Genomic DNA, 16174 nt, shown 5'->3' with positions numbered 1-16174 from the left:
TGACATTATTAGTGATATTATTACTGTGCTTCTGGGGAAGGCAGGGTGCGACGCATGTGGTTCCACGTCAGCCCTGCACGATGTATGTGTCCCTCATGGTGATGAGGGTAGAAGCTATGGGTCCCTTGCATGCTGGTCCTCCACTGATGGTGAGTTTCTGCTTTGGCCTTGTTGCGGACAACGGTCCTTTATAATCAGCTTCTCCTTTCTCATAAGGGCAGCCTGTGCTCCTGTGATCAGCAGACGAGCCCTCCTTACCTCCTTTGGCAGCTTGGTGCACCCCTCACCCCCTCCCGCTGAGGCCGTTCACCTAATGACCTTGACTTCAGAAGTAGAATTCAGGAGTGCCTGGGGGGCTCAGTCTGTTGAGCATCCGACTCTTGATTTTGGCTCAGGTCATGATGCCAGGGTCGTGGGATCGAGCCCTGTGCCGGGCTCTGCACTGAGTGTGGAGCCTGCTTGGGATTCTCTGTCTCTGTCTCTGTCTCTCTCAAAAAAATTAAAATCTTTTAGAAACAATTAAAAAAGTAAAATCCAGGGAATAACACATATCTATTTCATGTCCTTGCATTTCCTTGTCAAGGCCCGCTTTCCTCCCCCTTGTAACCACATGACCCCCATTATCATGGCTTCTCTGGACCCCTTCATTTGGCACCCGTGAATTGGGTCATCAAATGACTACCCTCTGTTGCTGCACCGTGAGCTCCAGGGGGGTGGGAGCGCTGTCCCTTTCCTCAGCCTGACATCAAAGATGCTCATTAAGTTATGAGAAAAATTGATATTCAGTAATAAATATTTATTTAGGCAGGGATAGGGAGATACAAGGCACAGTGTGTCCCTTAAAGGATCTGTAGTCTAGCGAGGAAACAACAAGAACACAGGAAACCACAGTAAAAATGGTAATACCGTCCTCAAGGGAGGTGATAATCACAACTGGAGGAGAACATTCCAGGCAGAAGGGATAGCGCTGGTGTTGGGGGGCGGGGAGGGCACGCAGGAGGCCGTGGGAGGGGAATGGCAGGTGGCCGTCTTGGGAGCCCTTCGCCATGAATGCATAGCCATCGTTGCTCAGAGCCTTAACTGCATTTTGCTTTTCAGTTGATGAAGGTCGTGAACGAAATGTGCCCCAACATCACCAGAATTTACAACATTGGCAAGAGCCACCAGGGCCTGAAGCTGTATGCCGTGGAGATCTCCGACCACCCTGGGGAGCACGAAGTCGGTGAGGTGGCCCCTCTGTGATGCACCTGTCCCTCCCTGTCTGGTGCCTTCTTAAAGAGCAAGGAGATGGTTCACCCCTGCGAGAACATTCATGAAATAGGCCAGGAGCTGTCCGTGCACCGCCCTCACATAGGCAGATTCTGCAAATTTTGGTTCTGTGAACCTCTTACCTTGTGATATGGGCTGTTGGCTCATCTAGGCAAGAGATACCTTTCTTTTCTCCAAATGAACCACATTTAATTCCGCCCTCCAGCTCTGAGACCAGTCACACTAACCAAAGAAAACAGTGGCCAGAGACAGGACAGAACCCTTTTATCGAAGAAAATTCTGGACTCCCTGGTCATTAAGGGCTCAAGTGAGAGGAGGTCCCCTAAATGTCTTTGCAAATCTCAATTCTGTTTTCACACATTTCCTATTTTCAGCCTTTTCCCGAACCCGGATTCTCCTCTGGGTCAGAGGGACTTCTCTGGGTTTTCTTCTTGGTAAATCCGCGAGTCCTTTAGAAACCCACCGATATTTAAGTCTGGGACCGGTCTGCTTCATTCAGCTCTAAATTCATCATTATTTCAGGAGTTCCTCCTAGAAGTTTCTTTGAAAGGGTGAGGGCTTTATCTGCGGGTAAAATCACATTTCCTCAAAAGCAGTAGCTTTGTCGATGAGAGAAGGAGAAATATTGTCAGCTTATGCCCGGCACTGATAAACACAACACCGGGAAAGCTGAGCTGTTAAAAGGGAAAAACTCAAAGGCAGCCCCCTTGTAGAATTGTGTCAGTGCCCGTTTCCCCTGCTGAACTGTTTTCCGCTTCTATTCATTCATCTTTGTGTCCTTGTAAGACTTAATAGGAACTTCTCTTAAGAAGAACGATTGCCTCCCCAAAGAGAAAAATAATTGCTCTGGCTTGTGTTTAATTTGTAAATTAAAAATTTGGGTTTTTTTCAACGTTTATTTATTCTTGGGACAGAGAGAGACAGAGCATGAACGGGGGAGGGGCAGAGAGAGAGGGAGACACAGAATCCGAAGCAGGCTCCAGGCTCCGAGCTGTCAGCGCAGACCCCGACGCGGGGCTCGAACTCACGAACTGTGAGATCATGACCTGAGCCGAAGTCGGTTGCTCAACCGACGGAGCCACCCAGGGGCCCTGGGGCGGGGGTATTTGTAAGAAGAGATAGGGTAAAATTGTAAGTATTTGTCAGGGATTTTTTTTTTTTTTTACCCTAAATGGTAAGGGCTGTTTTGCTAGAAGCATCCATATGAACCTGTGTTTTTTCCCGTCTCGGAGTAAAGGCGAGCCAGAGTTCCACTACATGGCGGGCGCCCACGGCAACGAGGTGCTGGGCCGCGAGCTGATGCTCTTGCTGCTGCAGTTCCTGTGTCAGGAGTACTTGGCCGGGAACCCCCGCATCGTCCACCTGGTGGAGGAGACCCGGATCCACATCCTCCCCTCCCTCAACCCCGATGGCTACGAGAAGGCCTACGAAGGGGTAATGATGCCGCCCCGCGTGCCCAGGGCAGCGGCGAGGCCCCCGCCGGCAGAGCGCCGATCTCACTCACGCGTCATTAGCTTTCCTTTGGGCGTCTCCCTGCTGAGCCAGGGGAACCCGGCGGGTGTATGAAAGACGCAAAGCAGGGATTGAGGATCGTGGGGATCTGAGACCCGCCAACGAGTGGGAAAAGTGAACGTGAAGCATGGCATTTGGCACGTTTTCACTAACAGCAGTAGACTAGAATAAAAAGAACACTGAGCACGGTTCGAGCGCAGCATCGGGGCAGGCCCTCACTTCTATCATTGCCTGTTTGCCAGTGCTCCGAGGAGAGTTGTGTGTGTGATTCTGATCCGTGGTTTATACTTCAGGCTCTGACTGTGACGTAGAATGTGGTAGGTCACCGACTATACATACTGTAGGATTATATGTACAGGATTGTTCGTATTATCTGGGAATAAAATGGGAAACGGTACTGGGTACCCGTCCCGTGAACGTTTACAGTACAGACTTTGGGTTGCGTTTATTGGTGCAGAGCTGGTGAGGGGTTCTCAGGCCCAGATTTGCCAAGGCCGGGTGGTTAGGGGTTTGTGAGCCGGACTCGTGGGCACGGCAGAGAGAATCCGTTGACGCGGTGCTGGTGGTTGATTTTGCAACGCCAGACTCTTAGAGTCATCCCTCCTCAGAGTTCCTCATCTGACCATTCTAGAAGCTTTCATGGGAGGGAAGGAGGAGGAAGGGGCGTAATACTTCTTGAGCTCGGCCATGTGGCAGGGGTGATGCCCTCCCTCTTGGAGGGATTTGGCTGTATTGCTCACCACCCACCAAGTCGTAATAGAAGATGCTTCAGTGTTCCCTTCTGGGCTCCATCTTTGGGCCAGACGATGTGTAGAGGCTTAGAGATCCACCCAGATGGGGATGGGTAGCGGACATAGAGATAGAGACATCTTGTGTGAGAAGAGTCCAGAAGCCCTGTGGGTCCCTCACGTTCGGAATTGTCTCCCAGGGCTCGGAGCTGGGCGGCTGGTCCCTGGGGCGCTGGACCCACGATGGCATCGACATCAACAACAACTTTCCTGACCTGAACACGCTGCTCTGGGAGGCAGAGGACCGACAGAATCTCCCGAGGAAAGTTCCCAATCACTACATTGCGATCCCTGAGTGGTTTCTGTCTGAAAATGCCACGGTGAGTAAAAACACCCCACGGGCAGAGCCGAGGAAGGCCACGGTGAACACCCACTGGCGTTGGGAGAGGATCTGACATTTAGGAACAAGACAATGCCAGTTTTCCTGTCATGTTTTCTCCAAAAGTGGGGAAGTGTGCTAGAGAGCAACTACCTTTAACGTTGGTGTTTTCAGCTCTTCTTCATAAAAGAGAAATCATCGAATCGTGTTTCTTGACAACCACACAGGGCTCCGACAACAAAGAGCGTCCCGCACCCTTCCCCTGCATCGTGCGCGTTCATTACCGTCCTCGTTGCCCTGAGCTCTGGTGGTGCCATGGAGTTGCTTTGGAATTGGCCGCAGTCCTTCCTGATTGCTTGAGATACCTTATTTTTATTTTCATAAGTCTTCGTGGATTATTTCATGTTGTGCTTCTTTGGAAGGAAAAATGCATTGAATGAGAAAGGCGTTCCTCGAATTTTCAGGTGTTCTTTCACAAAGAGCGTGTTGTAGAAGAAAGACTTTGCACAAAATTTCGCGTGCCTTTTATTGCCTGCCCTGCCCATAGTAATCTACCCCTCTACCCCTGACCTCTGAGTGTGTGTGTCCTTCAAGAGATCTGCCTTGCGTTAGGGGTAAGTTCAGTGGGAACGACAGAAAAACCAAAATGACGATAGCTTAATGAGATAGACATTTTGGCGTTTTTTTGGTGTTTGTTTGTGTTTCACATAGAAAGACCCTAAAGGTAGATGACAGGAACCAAGCAGCCAAACGGAAGCCCCGTGATCATCAGGAACCAAGGGCTCCTCTGTCTGTCTCCACCATGTTAGCGTGTGACTTTCATTCTCAAGGTCATCATCTAAGATGGCAGTCGGTACTCCAGCTGTCGTGTCTGTGAAGGAAGAGGAGAGAAAGAGTTAAGAAAAAAACAAACCAATAAAGATCCTCCTTTCAGACTCATTGATTAATTTTAAGAGGCATTCTCAGAATTTCTACATAATACTTATGTCTTGATCTCATTGGCCAGAATTTAGTCAAAACATGTTATCAACCTATCATGAGGAAGGCTGGAAAATGCTGTGTTTTAGGCAGCACTTTGCAAGGTAAAAAAGAAAATACAGACACCAAGCACTGGCTTCTCTTCCTGAGGAATCCAAAGAGAAATGATGAGTGGATAGAAGGAAGCCCCCCTGTTCTGCCTCGGGGCTCCAGCCCACAGCGGAAGAAGACCAGCATGGTTGCCTCACTTAGGGATGCACAGGGTGGTGTTATCTAGACCTTCAAGAAGCAACCAGTCAAGCGGTGTGGACAGACCGTGGCGATGCCCTGTGGGGTAATTCAGATGCCCAGGGGCAGCTTACTGGGGGTAAAGGATTCAGGGCTTCTGAGTCTTCTGCATTCTCTCTCCTATTTCCTAATTCCATCCTGCACAATCCCCTCCTCCCATCCCCCACCCCCCGTTTTTTTTAAACTAGCATACTAATGATGTCGGGTAAAGCTGGGAATTCAAATGACGTTATAATTTTGGAACTCTTGGACCAGAATTGGAATATGGTTGCCAGCGTCCTTGGCCCTGTGGCCATGAGCGACCAGGAACAAGTTCAGCCCAGTCCTAGAAACCCTGGGATTTCAGTCTTTGCTTTAAGACTAGAATTTTGCTTTTTGAGCTTGTTGTGTTTTGGAAACACAGGGAGAATTACGTAGATCTGCCACCACTAACACCTTTTTTCAGTTGTGGCTATGTTGGATAAGAAGTCAGCAAAGTAAAGACTTGAATAGCAGTCGACAGGCTTGACACAGGGACCTGAAAGAATCCTACACCCCCGTTAGAGAATGCATATTCTCCTTAGTAATCCCTGGAGCATTTTCAAAAACAGATGATGCTCTGGGCTGTAAAGGAAGTCTCAACCAGTTTCGGAGAATAGAAGTCAGACCGTGATGCTCTCACCATCATATAGTTCAACTAGAAGACAGTAATAAGGTTAATGAAAATATCAGCATGTATTTAGAAAATTAAAAAAAAAACCCAAAACTTCTAAATAATGGGTCAAAGAAAAAGATTATACTAGCAACTAAAAAATAATTAGAACACAGAGATAATGAAAATATTACATATCAAAATTTGTGGAAAGCTGCAAAACCCTCCTGTGTTTTTTAGAGTTTTGTATCTTTTCATGATTATATTCCAAAGAAGAGAGGCTAAAAATGAGCTAAAGAAACTAGCGAACAAATAACAGAAGAACCAACCCCCCCCCCCAAACAATGTATAAAGATTGTGATCAAAACATAAGAGCAGAATCAATGAAATGATAGAAAAACGAGAAAAAAATACGAAGTGATTTGTCTGCAGAAAGAATCATTTGGTAAGATTTAATAATCACTCTCGGTAAAATCTCTCAGTGAAACTTTGTCATATAGATAGCTAGTTTCAGAGTGAAGAAAGCTATTCCAAATGACATTAATCATAAAATAAAAGATTAATAAACTCAACTACATCGAAATAAGAAAGCTTGCTCATCAAAAATTTAAAAACTGTAAGAGGGAAGCTAAAAACTGAGAGAAATTATTTGCAAATTAAATAACCGGAAAAGAATTAAAAATTCAAGAGACATAAAGAATAACAGATGAGAAAAATATAAACTGCTCAATAGAAAAAGGGGTAAGAGATATGAAGAGGCAATTTGGGGCAGAGGAAACATGGTTAATAAACATGAAAATATGTTCAGCCTTACTAGTACTAAGGAATGCAAAAAAGAGAACATTTTACACCCACTGGTTGGCAAATTAAGAAGTCTGACAGTAGCTGAGCGTTGGAGAGGACTTGGGGCCAGTGGATCTCTTATGCGTTGTGGGTGCAAGTCTAAATTAGCACAGTGACTTTGGAAAATAATTTGGTTATCTTGTAAGGTGGAACATGTGTATATGCTAGGACTCTGCGGTTCCACTTCTGCTGATTTATGCAAGATACATTTCAGCACGTGTATGCCAGAACAAAGTTCGAAGCAACACTGTCCAGTACAGCAAAAAATTGAAAGTTACCTGTATGCCCATCATCACAAGGACAGAGCAATGATGAGATCTTAGCACCGAAGTGGAGAATACTGAGCTGTATGTAGCTTTATGCTACAGTGCAGGTGCATCGCAAAACATGCATTGAGATGAAAAAATTGCAGAAGACAGGGACATCCGGGTGGCTCGGTCGGTTAAACCTCTGACTTCGGCTCAGATCGTGGTCTCACGGTTCGTGGGTTTGAGCCCCGCGTCAGGCTCTGTGCTGACAGCTCAGAGCCTGGAGCCTGCTTCCGATTCTCTGTCTCCCTCTCTCTCTCTCTCCGCCCCTTCCTCTCTCTCTCTCTCTCTCTCTCCAGATAAACAAACATTAATTTTAAAAAAAAATTGCAGAAGACAACCGTGTGGCTACCCCCTCTTTTTTAAGATCGAAAGCAAGTAAAACCACATAATCTATTTTTAGGTATACACATACAGGATAAAACAAAACAGAAAGAATAAGAATCGTATATCATTGAGGATACAGTGGTTGCCTCTGAGTGGGAAGCAGGAGGAAGGGAGGGACGGAATCACATATTACATAGAAATTGTCTATAAGATCTGGTTTGGGGCATGGATGGTGGGTTCACGGGTGTTTATTATATTAAAATACAGAGAAGGACAAGTGTGGACCAATGATGATATGGTGTATTGAGCTAAGTTCTATGATTAGTCCATTCCAGGGCTCCTGATGTGTTCAGGAACAAAAACAAAACTTAATGAATCCTATCAAGTCAATTTCATTCCTTAATCAACTTTCTGTGCTGCACAGTTAAGCCATTTCCAGTGTTTATTTCTTTTCCATTATCAGACTTTATTTTGCTGGGACTATCTTCATAGGAGTCAGTAACTTAGGGTAAATAATTAGATTCATGAGCAGTATTTGACCCTGTCAACCTAATTTTTGCATCTAATGTTGTCAGTTCTTTTTCTTTCCTTCCTTCCTTCCTTCCTTCCTTCCTTCCTTCCTTCCTTCCTTCCTTTCTTCCTTTCTCTTTCTTCCTTTCTTTCTTTCTTTCTTTCTTTCTTTCTTTCTTTCTTTCTTTCTTTCTCTCCCTCCCTTCTTTCCTTCCTTCTCGTCGCTTCCCCTCCTCTTAACCCTCTCTCCCTTCCTTCTTCCCTTCCTTCAACGTTTTGTCATAAAAAATGCCATTCATAGAAAATTAGAAAGCTCTAAGGGTCCCCATGTGCATCTCAACTTCAGTGCCTGTCGATTCACCTTCCATCTACATCTGTACCCACTTTCTCCCCCTCTCCAGAATTACTGGGGCGAATCCCAGGTGTGGTATCATTTCATTTGCAAATACCTCTCAGTAAGTATCTCTAAAAGCTTCAGGTCTCTTTTAAAACCAATAAATGATTCCCATTATCATATCAAAATAAATTATTTCTTGGTATTACAACATATCCAGTCAGTGTTCACGTTTTCCCTATTATCATTCTCCATCGCTCTCTCTCTCATAGTTGGTTTAAATCAGGAGCCAACTAAAGGGCCCTCATCGTGATTGAGGGCTGCGTCTTTCAAGTCTCCCCTCCCAGTAGGTTTCTGCCGTTTCGCTTGCGGTCTTTTATCCTCTTGCCCGCGTCGCTGCTTCTCTCCTAACAACTAAGTTATAAGCAAGCAGATTACATCCATCATCTTGTAGCCTTTCCCACTGCCTGGGTGCTGCCGACTGAATACCTGCCATGTCACGTAACCTCTTCTTCTGCTTTCTGTAAACTGGCAGAGAGATCGAGACCAGACTAGGCTCCACAGAACAGGGGTTGGCGAACTACAGCCCGTAGGTGGGCCTCTTGCTGCCCAGGCTTGTTTGCGTAAGTGTTTTGTGTTTTATTGGAACACAGCCACGTTCATCTGCCTATCGTCTCTGGTGCTTCTGGCTACAAGGACAGAGTTGAGTAGTTGGGACAGAGACCACAGAGCCCTCCAAACCTAAAGCATTTCCCATATGGTCCTTTACAGGAATAGGCTGCCGGCCCCTGGATGGGAGGCTTGGTCATATTCCGGGTTGATGTTCTCTCTTAGGTGTTTCTTCCCTCGAGGGACAGACTGTATTGGCTTTCTCTTTCTCTGTGCTTTGCGGCCATGGATGAACATCCCTGGCCCCTTAACTCATGGGACTTGCCGAGTATTGACAATCTAACTCTGTCTTTCCCTCCGTGCATCAACTGGAATATTCCTACCAAAAGAGAACTTCCCTCGATTTATCTTTTTTGTGTAATCCACGATTTCCACAAAACCCGGTCTTCCCCGGACGGATTTTTGAAATTCTACGTTTTGCTAAAAGTGTTCCGCGAAACGGTTGCTCTTTCCACTGTGTCCCCCGTTTGGGAGGTAGGGAGAGAAAGCAGTCGCCGTCCCATTTTCGCCCCGTGTAAATTCGCCCTGTTCACAGGTGGCGGTGGAGACCAGGGCCGTCATAGCCTGGATGGAGAAGATCCCCTTCGTGCTGGGTGGGAACCTGCAGGGCGGCGAGCTGGTGGTGGCATACCCCTATGACATGGTGCGGTCCCTGTGGAAGACGCAGGAGCACAGCCCCACGCCCGACGACCACGTGTTCCGCTGGCTGGCCTACTCCTATGCCTCCACGCACCGCCTCATGACCGACGCCAGGAGGAGGGTGTGCCACACGGAAGACTTCCAGAAAGAGGACGGGACTGTCAACGGGGCCTCCTGGCACACCGTGGCCGGAAGTAAGTCTCTGGCGGCCCTGCTGTCGTCATGGAGCCGGACAGGGAGGGACCCACGGGCCATCCCCTCCCAGCCCTCCCTTGTCACTTGTCACGGGTATAATAGCGACCGTGGTCCGCCATCTACAGGGTGCCAGCACTCTACGTCAACTGCTCCTTAATCCTTCCACTGGTCTTGGGGGGCTGTGGCTACTCCCCACTTTATGAATGAGACAGCCGGGGCCTGGTGACTACGAGGGATCTCTCTGTTTGGCCCTGTGGCCCGCTCGTAGCTCCTGAGCTATTCGGATTCTGTAGGGGGTCAGAGATGAGCAAACGTACACTTGGATGAAGGATCGGACCAAAAGGCATACCCGGCCAAGGGACAGACAGCACGCTGGTGTTGGCACCGGAGCCAGGGTGTTTTCACCCGGAGCTGTTCCCATTAGTGGGACGTCCCCTGCGGTAGGTACCCGGAGGGGCCGGGCGTTGACCCCATACTCAGGGGTGAAGCGACTCCACGCTGCAGGTGTTTCCTGAGGCCTGACATGGTGTGATCGCTGTTTCACAAATCTCCTGTCTTCTGGAGGTCAGTAGACCGGCCTCCCAGGCACAACAGAGCCTTTGGTCGAAGCCCGACTGCATACGATGCAGGGAATAGGTGGTATCGCTTCTGGCATCCGCACAGGACCAGAGAAGCTTCCAGAAGGGACTTTGGGAATTCCTTCACATCAGCCCCAGAGGACGCCATAGTCCCAGTTTCAGGATAAGTTTTCTTTGCTGTGTCCAGGCTGCCCCGGCCCAGGGCTCCCAAATGTGGAAGGATAAGGATGTCACATTCCCTAAGGTCCCTCAGCTTTGGGATGGCAGGACCCCAAGCAGAATGGTCATTGCCTATTTCCTTGACTCTGGGGGGGGGGGGGGGGGGGCTCAACCCAGCGATGAATTTGAAAAATACTCCATGTCAAGTGGACCTGGATTCAAATTCCATTTCATCACTCAGATGCTGCGTGACCCTGGGCAAGTTACTTTCCCTCTCTGACCCCCATATTTCCCATTTGTGAAACGGGCACGGCGAACGATGAAGGTGATGGGCCCTTTGGGGCTGTTGTGAGGCTCGCGTGGGGGCTGGTGCGAGTGTGGGTGCGGGTGTGTTCTCTGTGTAACCGATCAGAAGCACGCAGCCGTGACTCTTGCCCGTATCCGCCTTCGCGTACTTCTCAGGTACGTGTCCGTGCTTGGGAAAAGAAAAATTTCCAAGTAGTAAATAGATTTGTTCCTGTGGCCACTTTTTAACAGGTACAGAAATCTTGCCATTTCTTTCTTGGTTACCTACCCCACAGAGCTATTTTGTTTATCCCCATCGTAGTTTTGCCCTACACAGAATAAAAAGCACATAAAGGCAGATCCCTGTCGAGCACGATAACCTTCTCGCGGCCACAAACCATTCTTGCTTTTTCCAATTCTAGCCCCGGAAGCCCACAGCCACCTTTACGCGAAGTATCTGTTTATTTTTCATGGCTGCGGTGTCTAAATCTGGCCCGGACCCGGCCGGATTTGTCGCGCCAGGTCAATAGTCACGTTTCGAAAAGCTGGCCACCACACAACCACGAAGGCAGCATTTGCTTTTTCCCTATCAGTTATATTTTCCATTATTTCAGGGACTTGTGTGCAGAGCCACGTGGCGGCTCGAGCCTTCATCCCGCTTCCTCCCGGCGGTGTGGGGAAGTGTGCCGATTCATCTCGCTGTAGATTAATGAAATGTGACTTCTAATTTCCTTCCCTCCCCCTCCACCTCCACTCCATCTTTTTGTTCGGATCTTGTTCACTCATTAGCGGTGACTGACAGGCATTAGTTGACGGAGATGGGGCGGTGGAGAGCAGGCTTCGGGGAAGCTCGGAACACACATCGCTTGTCGTGTGTGTGTGTGTGTTTCCAGTCCAGAGCAATGTCAGAGCCCCTTTGTTCCTGGGCTGCCATCTTGCCTCCCCTGCCCCACGATGAGGGACGGGCGGAGTTGGCGACAGGCACACGGGCCTTACGGGATGCACGGCTCCGTGCTCCACGGAGAAGCCGTGACACTAGGGTTCTAGGCGAAGAGAGGAACGTCTCGCCCACCCGGCAGGGACACGGGGTTTGTGGGGACTGTGTGGGTCATGCCCCAGCTCCTTGCCCACGTGTTCTGCTTTCGAAGCCATTCCTCAAGGAGTATTCTCAGCTCACGAGCCAGAAATCAGCAGCAGAGGTGGCCGGGTTCAAGCTTTTGCACCCTTCTCCTGGCCGTTCAGCATCTCACCGACTCTGCTGGCACCTAGAGTGCTTCGAAGGCACATGGCAAGGTGGCAGACCCGCCCCAGGGTTTCGTACGTGGCGCCGATTCATTTCCGTACCAACAAGGCCTCAAAGATAGGGGGTAATGAAAATGTTACGTGCACAGCGGCATTCGGCCATCTCAGCGTGTCCTCCCCGTGCTAACCAGGGAACATGGCATTCGTCGGGCCTGCTGTGCCCTCTTGTAACTCCACACTTCGGGTTCGAGTGAATGAGTCGATGTGGCGTTTTGACCAACCCTCTCCAACCAGACCAGGCCCCCGCGAAGGGTGTTCCGTTAATGTGGCACGGGCCCACTCCTTCCATACCTCAGCTCTCTGCCCCTGTCCTTGTTATCATAAATGTGGTCAGAGGCTAATCTGGTGACACGTGACCGGTTCACTTCTGGAACCCGCCGGAGACAGTGGCTGTCTGCTGAGTGCCGTTTTGGCTGCGACTTGAGCAATCGATTAGGCAGCAGATTGATAACATACCCAGGGCCCCGACTTTTAATCCGGTCTTCCCACTGAGCGTGACGGCGGGAGGAGGCGGGAGGGAGGGAGGGAGGGAAGACTCGTGTCGAGCACCGAGGCTGGTTGACAAGCGGGACCCGCTCCTTTGCTCAGTCGCTGTAGGGAAACCCAGTGCACCCGACCTCTGATCTCTTAGTCCTGGCCCTCAGAACCCATGAGGGGAGCTCGTGCAGGGGCCTCCTGCTGGGCGTGTGCCGCCTGGGGTCACACAGGTCATGGCTGCACCGTGTCCTTCCTGATCGCCCTGTTCCCCAAGAGGAAAATGTTGGAAAGAGCTTAATGCCCCCTAACATTCATTTGTTCACTTTGCAAATATTGGGTGCTGTAGTGGGTTGAATGGTGAGCCCTCCTCCCCCACCCTGAAAGTAATATATCCCTGCTTCCTAGCCTCTGGAACCTGTGACTATGACCTCTTTGAAGACTGGGTCTTTGCCGGTGTAATTAAGTTAGAGGTCTCAAGGTGGGGTCATCTTGGGTTACCTGGATGGGCCCTAAAATCATTGACAAATGTCCTCATAAGGGACAGAAGATAAGGCATAGCAGAGAAGGCCATGTGAAGACAGAGGCAGAGGTTGGGGTGACGTGGCCACAAGCCGGGGGCCACCAGAAGCTAGAGGAGGCAAGAGAGTTTCCTCCCTTAGAGACTTGGGAGGGAGCACAGCCCTGCCAACCCTCTCCTTGATTTTGGACTTCCAGCCTCTAGAAGTATGGGAGGATACATTTGTGCTGTGTTAAGCCCCCCAGTTTGTGGTCATTTGTCACAGCAGCCCCAGGACCCCAGTGCAGAGACTGACTCCGTGCCGGGCTGGGCGCTTCCCGTCCCGTTGCGATGGCGAAGGATGCGCAAGGTGCATCTGCCGTCGGGCTCAGTGGGTGGGGGTGTTTGTCCTCCAGCCCCCTCCGGCCAAGCTCTGGAGGTCTAATGACTGCATCTTAAGTTCATCGCGTCTTTAGAGATGCTTGTTTCAAATACAGTCACGTTCAGAGCAAGTTCTTGGTTCAAAGCCTGACCCTGGCTCTTTTCCAAGACCTGGTCCTGCATACATTTCGTAGCTGTTCTCTCCCTCATTTTTCTTGTCTGTAGAATTGTGCTGTGCTGCCTCCCTCTCTGCCGGGCTTGTGGTCAGCGGATACAGAGTGCTGACCACAGGTCCTGGCCTTACGGGTGGCACTCAGCAAAGGGTTGTAGGGATAGCTGTTGGTGTGGATTATGGAGGAAAACGGCCAGCTCGGGACAGCCTAACTGTAGAGAGAAACGTAAACACTTAGAACCCATACTGTTAACTCATGTCACTTTATTCTACAATTATATATATTCTAAAACTATATATTATTCTAAAACCGACTGGGGGGCTCGGTTAAGCGTCCCGACTCTTGATTTCAGCTCAGGTCATGATCTCACAGTCGTGAGATGAAGCCCCGCATTGGGCTCTGTGCTGAGTGTGGAGCCTGCTTGGGATTCTCTCTCTCTCTCTCTCTCTCTCTCTCTCTCTCTCTCTCTCTCCTCTCCCTCCTCTCTCTCCCTTTCTCTCCCCATCAGCATGTGTGTATGCGTGCCCGTGTGTGAGCGCTCTCTCTCTGTCTCAAAATAAAAACACTTAAAAAACATAAAAATCGTATCTTAAGCTATTTCTGAGTTTAATAAACAGAATCTGAGTCCTCCTCTTGTCAGAGATGTTCCTGTATATGCCTGTCTTCCCCACAAACCATCCCGGCCGTGTCCTCCCCTCTACCTCCACCCCCTCCCCTCGCGTTTGCTGTCATCTGTGGTCTGTAGTAGGGGCTTGATACGTCCCTGTTCAAACGGAGTCTTCTGAGCCCCATTCTTGAACGTTCTTGCCGTCTCCCTCCTGCCACTCTGAGCACCGTTCAGTGACCATGGTGTCGGTTGGCTCGGCAGGTCTCAATGACTTCAGCTACCTTCACACAAACTGCTTCGAGCTGTCCATCTACGTGGGCTGTGACAAGTATCCGCACGAGAGCGAGCTGCCCGAGGAGTGGGAGAACAATCGGGAATCCTTAATCGTGTTCATGGAGCAGGTACGGATGGCCTGAGACGCGCGGTGCTGGGGGCCGGCTCAGGACGGGGGTCGGTTAGGGGGCTGAAAGCCCGAGACCGAGTTCATGCTTCGGACGATGGCTGTCATGCTGGGCCGGCCACAAACAGCGCTGGCGGGAACCATCGTCTGTCTGCACTTGATTCAGCCCCACGAGGTGAGCTGTGAAGGCCATGTCGATTGCCCGCACTGGGCCATAGCGAGTGCGACCGGATGCTGCCCTGTAGGGAGGGGTGACACGTGTCCGAGCCAGCGTGCCCGGACCCCTCGTGTTCGTCTGGTGGGGCCGCATAAAAGCATAGACGCACAGGGAGCTTACGCAACAGAAATTACAGTTCTAGAGTAGGCAAGTCCAAGATCAGGGTGTCAGCAGGTTGGTTTCATTCCGAGGACTCTCCTTGGCTGGCAGGTGGCCGTCTTCTCCCTGGGTCCTCACGTGGTCTTTCCTCTGTGCACACAGACTCCTGGGGTGTCTGTGTACACACACTCCTGGGGTCTCTGTGTCCACATTTCCTCTTCTTATAAGGGAAGGTCAGAGCCACCCTAGTGACCTCACCTTAGTGTCATCACATCTTCAAAGACGCTGTCTCCAAATACAGTCACATTCTAAGTTCCTGCGAATAAGGACTTCACCAGGAATTTGGGGGGACACAGTTGTGTCCCTTGCACGTGCTGCAGGTGACGGGGTGCTCCCTGGGAGCAGGTGTCACAGGCACCTGCCAGGGTTCTGCTTGTGGCTGGTGAGGAAGCCCCGCTGTGCATGCTGGGAACCTCACACGCCTTCCTTTCCTCCTGCTCTCAGGGACACGCCCCTCTTGCAGCTCTGAGTAAACCAGTTCTCGTTTGGTGCTACAACTAATCCACTAACATCCACGCCCCACTAAGGAACAGACTGACCGGAAACCAGAGGAATAAACAAAAACGAACACTGGGCCTCAGTTACGTGACTGTACCGTGATCCCCATCCATTTGGAAGGACGGTCCTGAGACTTGCAGGATTGCACAGCGAGGCCGCCCTTCCTATGGGTTGTTGTAGGTGAGGGGGAAGAAACTTTCAGGCAGGGCTAGCGTCCCAGTCTGCCCCACCAGGGTCCCCAGAGACTCTGTGCAGCCCCCAGTGCCTGGCACAGGGGGTGTGAGCCTGTTCTGTCTTGCAAAGCTGTGAACGCTCTCTGTGCCCTGGCATTTTGTGAGGGAAGGCTCTTTCTCGTTTCATCCGTGAAAGGAGAGAAGGTTCTGGTTATTCTGAAGTAATCCTGTGTAGCCAAGGTGCCTGCTGTGGATAAAAGGCACAGGCACAATAATACATATAAAGAGTGTCATTGGAAACGATGATATGCCGGCTTGGGTTGTCACATCATTCTACGGATGGGGAAACTGAGGTACAAGTTTCAGAGTGACACATGTCGTGTGACACAGCTAATCCGCAGAAGGGCCCTGTGGACATATGACATTATAGGAATGTCATGCAGGAATGTCAATGTCATTATAGGAATGCCTTTGACTCTCTTCTTTCCTCTCTGACTCTTACGTCGTTGGGTCTACGTATTAAGTCATTATCGATTAGGGAAGCCCAAATAAACGTGCCTCTAAAAAATTAAATACCATTTTTACCGGGTGTGGTTTTTATGAACCATCTAAGATCCTAAAATTTTTTAAGCCTCTGGGATAATTGAACTTCAGGGGAA

The 16174-nt window shown here is 49.8% G+C and overlaps 1 protein-coding gene across 1 annotated transcript in view; it reads left to right on the top strand.

Annotated features, from left to right (window-relative positions):
• The window catches only part of CPXM2 (carboxypeptidase X, M14 family member 2), a 136884-nt gene that overhangs the window by 111655 nt on the left and 9055 nt on the right, over positions 1–16174 (top strand). The window contains 5 exon segments of the mRNA XM_047825902.1: positions 1099–1222; positions 2507–2703; positions 3710–3889; positions 9312–9609; positions 14330–14469. Coding sequence (XP_047681858.1) covers positions 1099–1222; positions 2507–2703; positions 3710–3889; positions 9312–9609; positions 14330–14469 — 939 coding nt within the window.

Source organism: Prionailurus viverrinus, chromosome D2, assembly GCF_022837055.1.
Source record: "Prionailurus viverrinus isolate Anna chromosome D2, UM_Priviv_1.0, whole genome shotgun sequence".
NCBI classification, from domain to species: Eukaryota; Metazoa; Chordata; class Mammalia; order Carnivora; family Felidae; genus Prionailurus; species Prionailurus viverrinus.
This window is presented reverse-complemented; position numbering and strand designations above follow the sequence as displayed.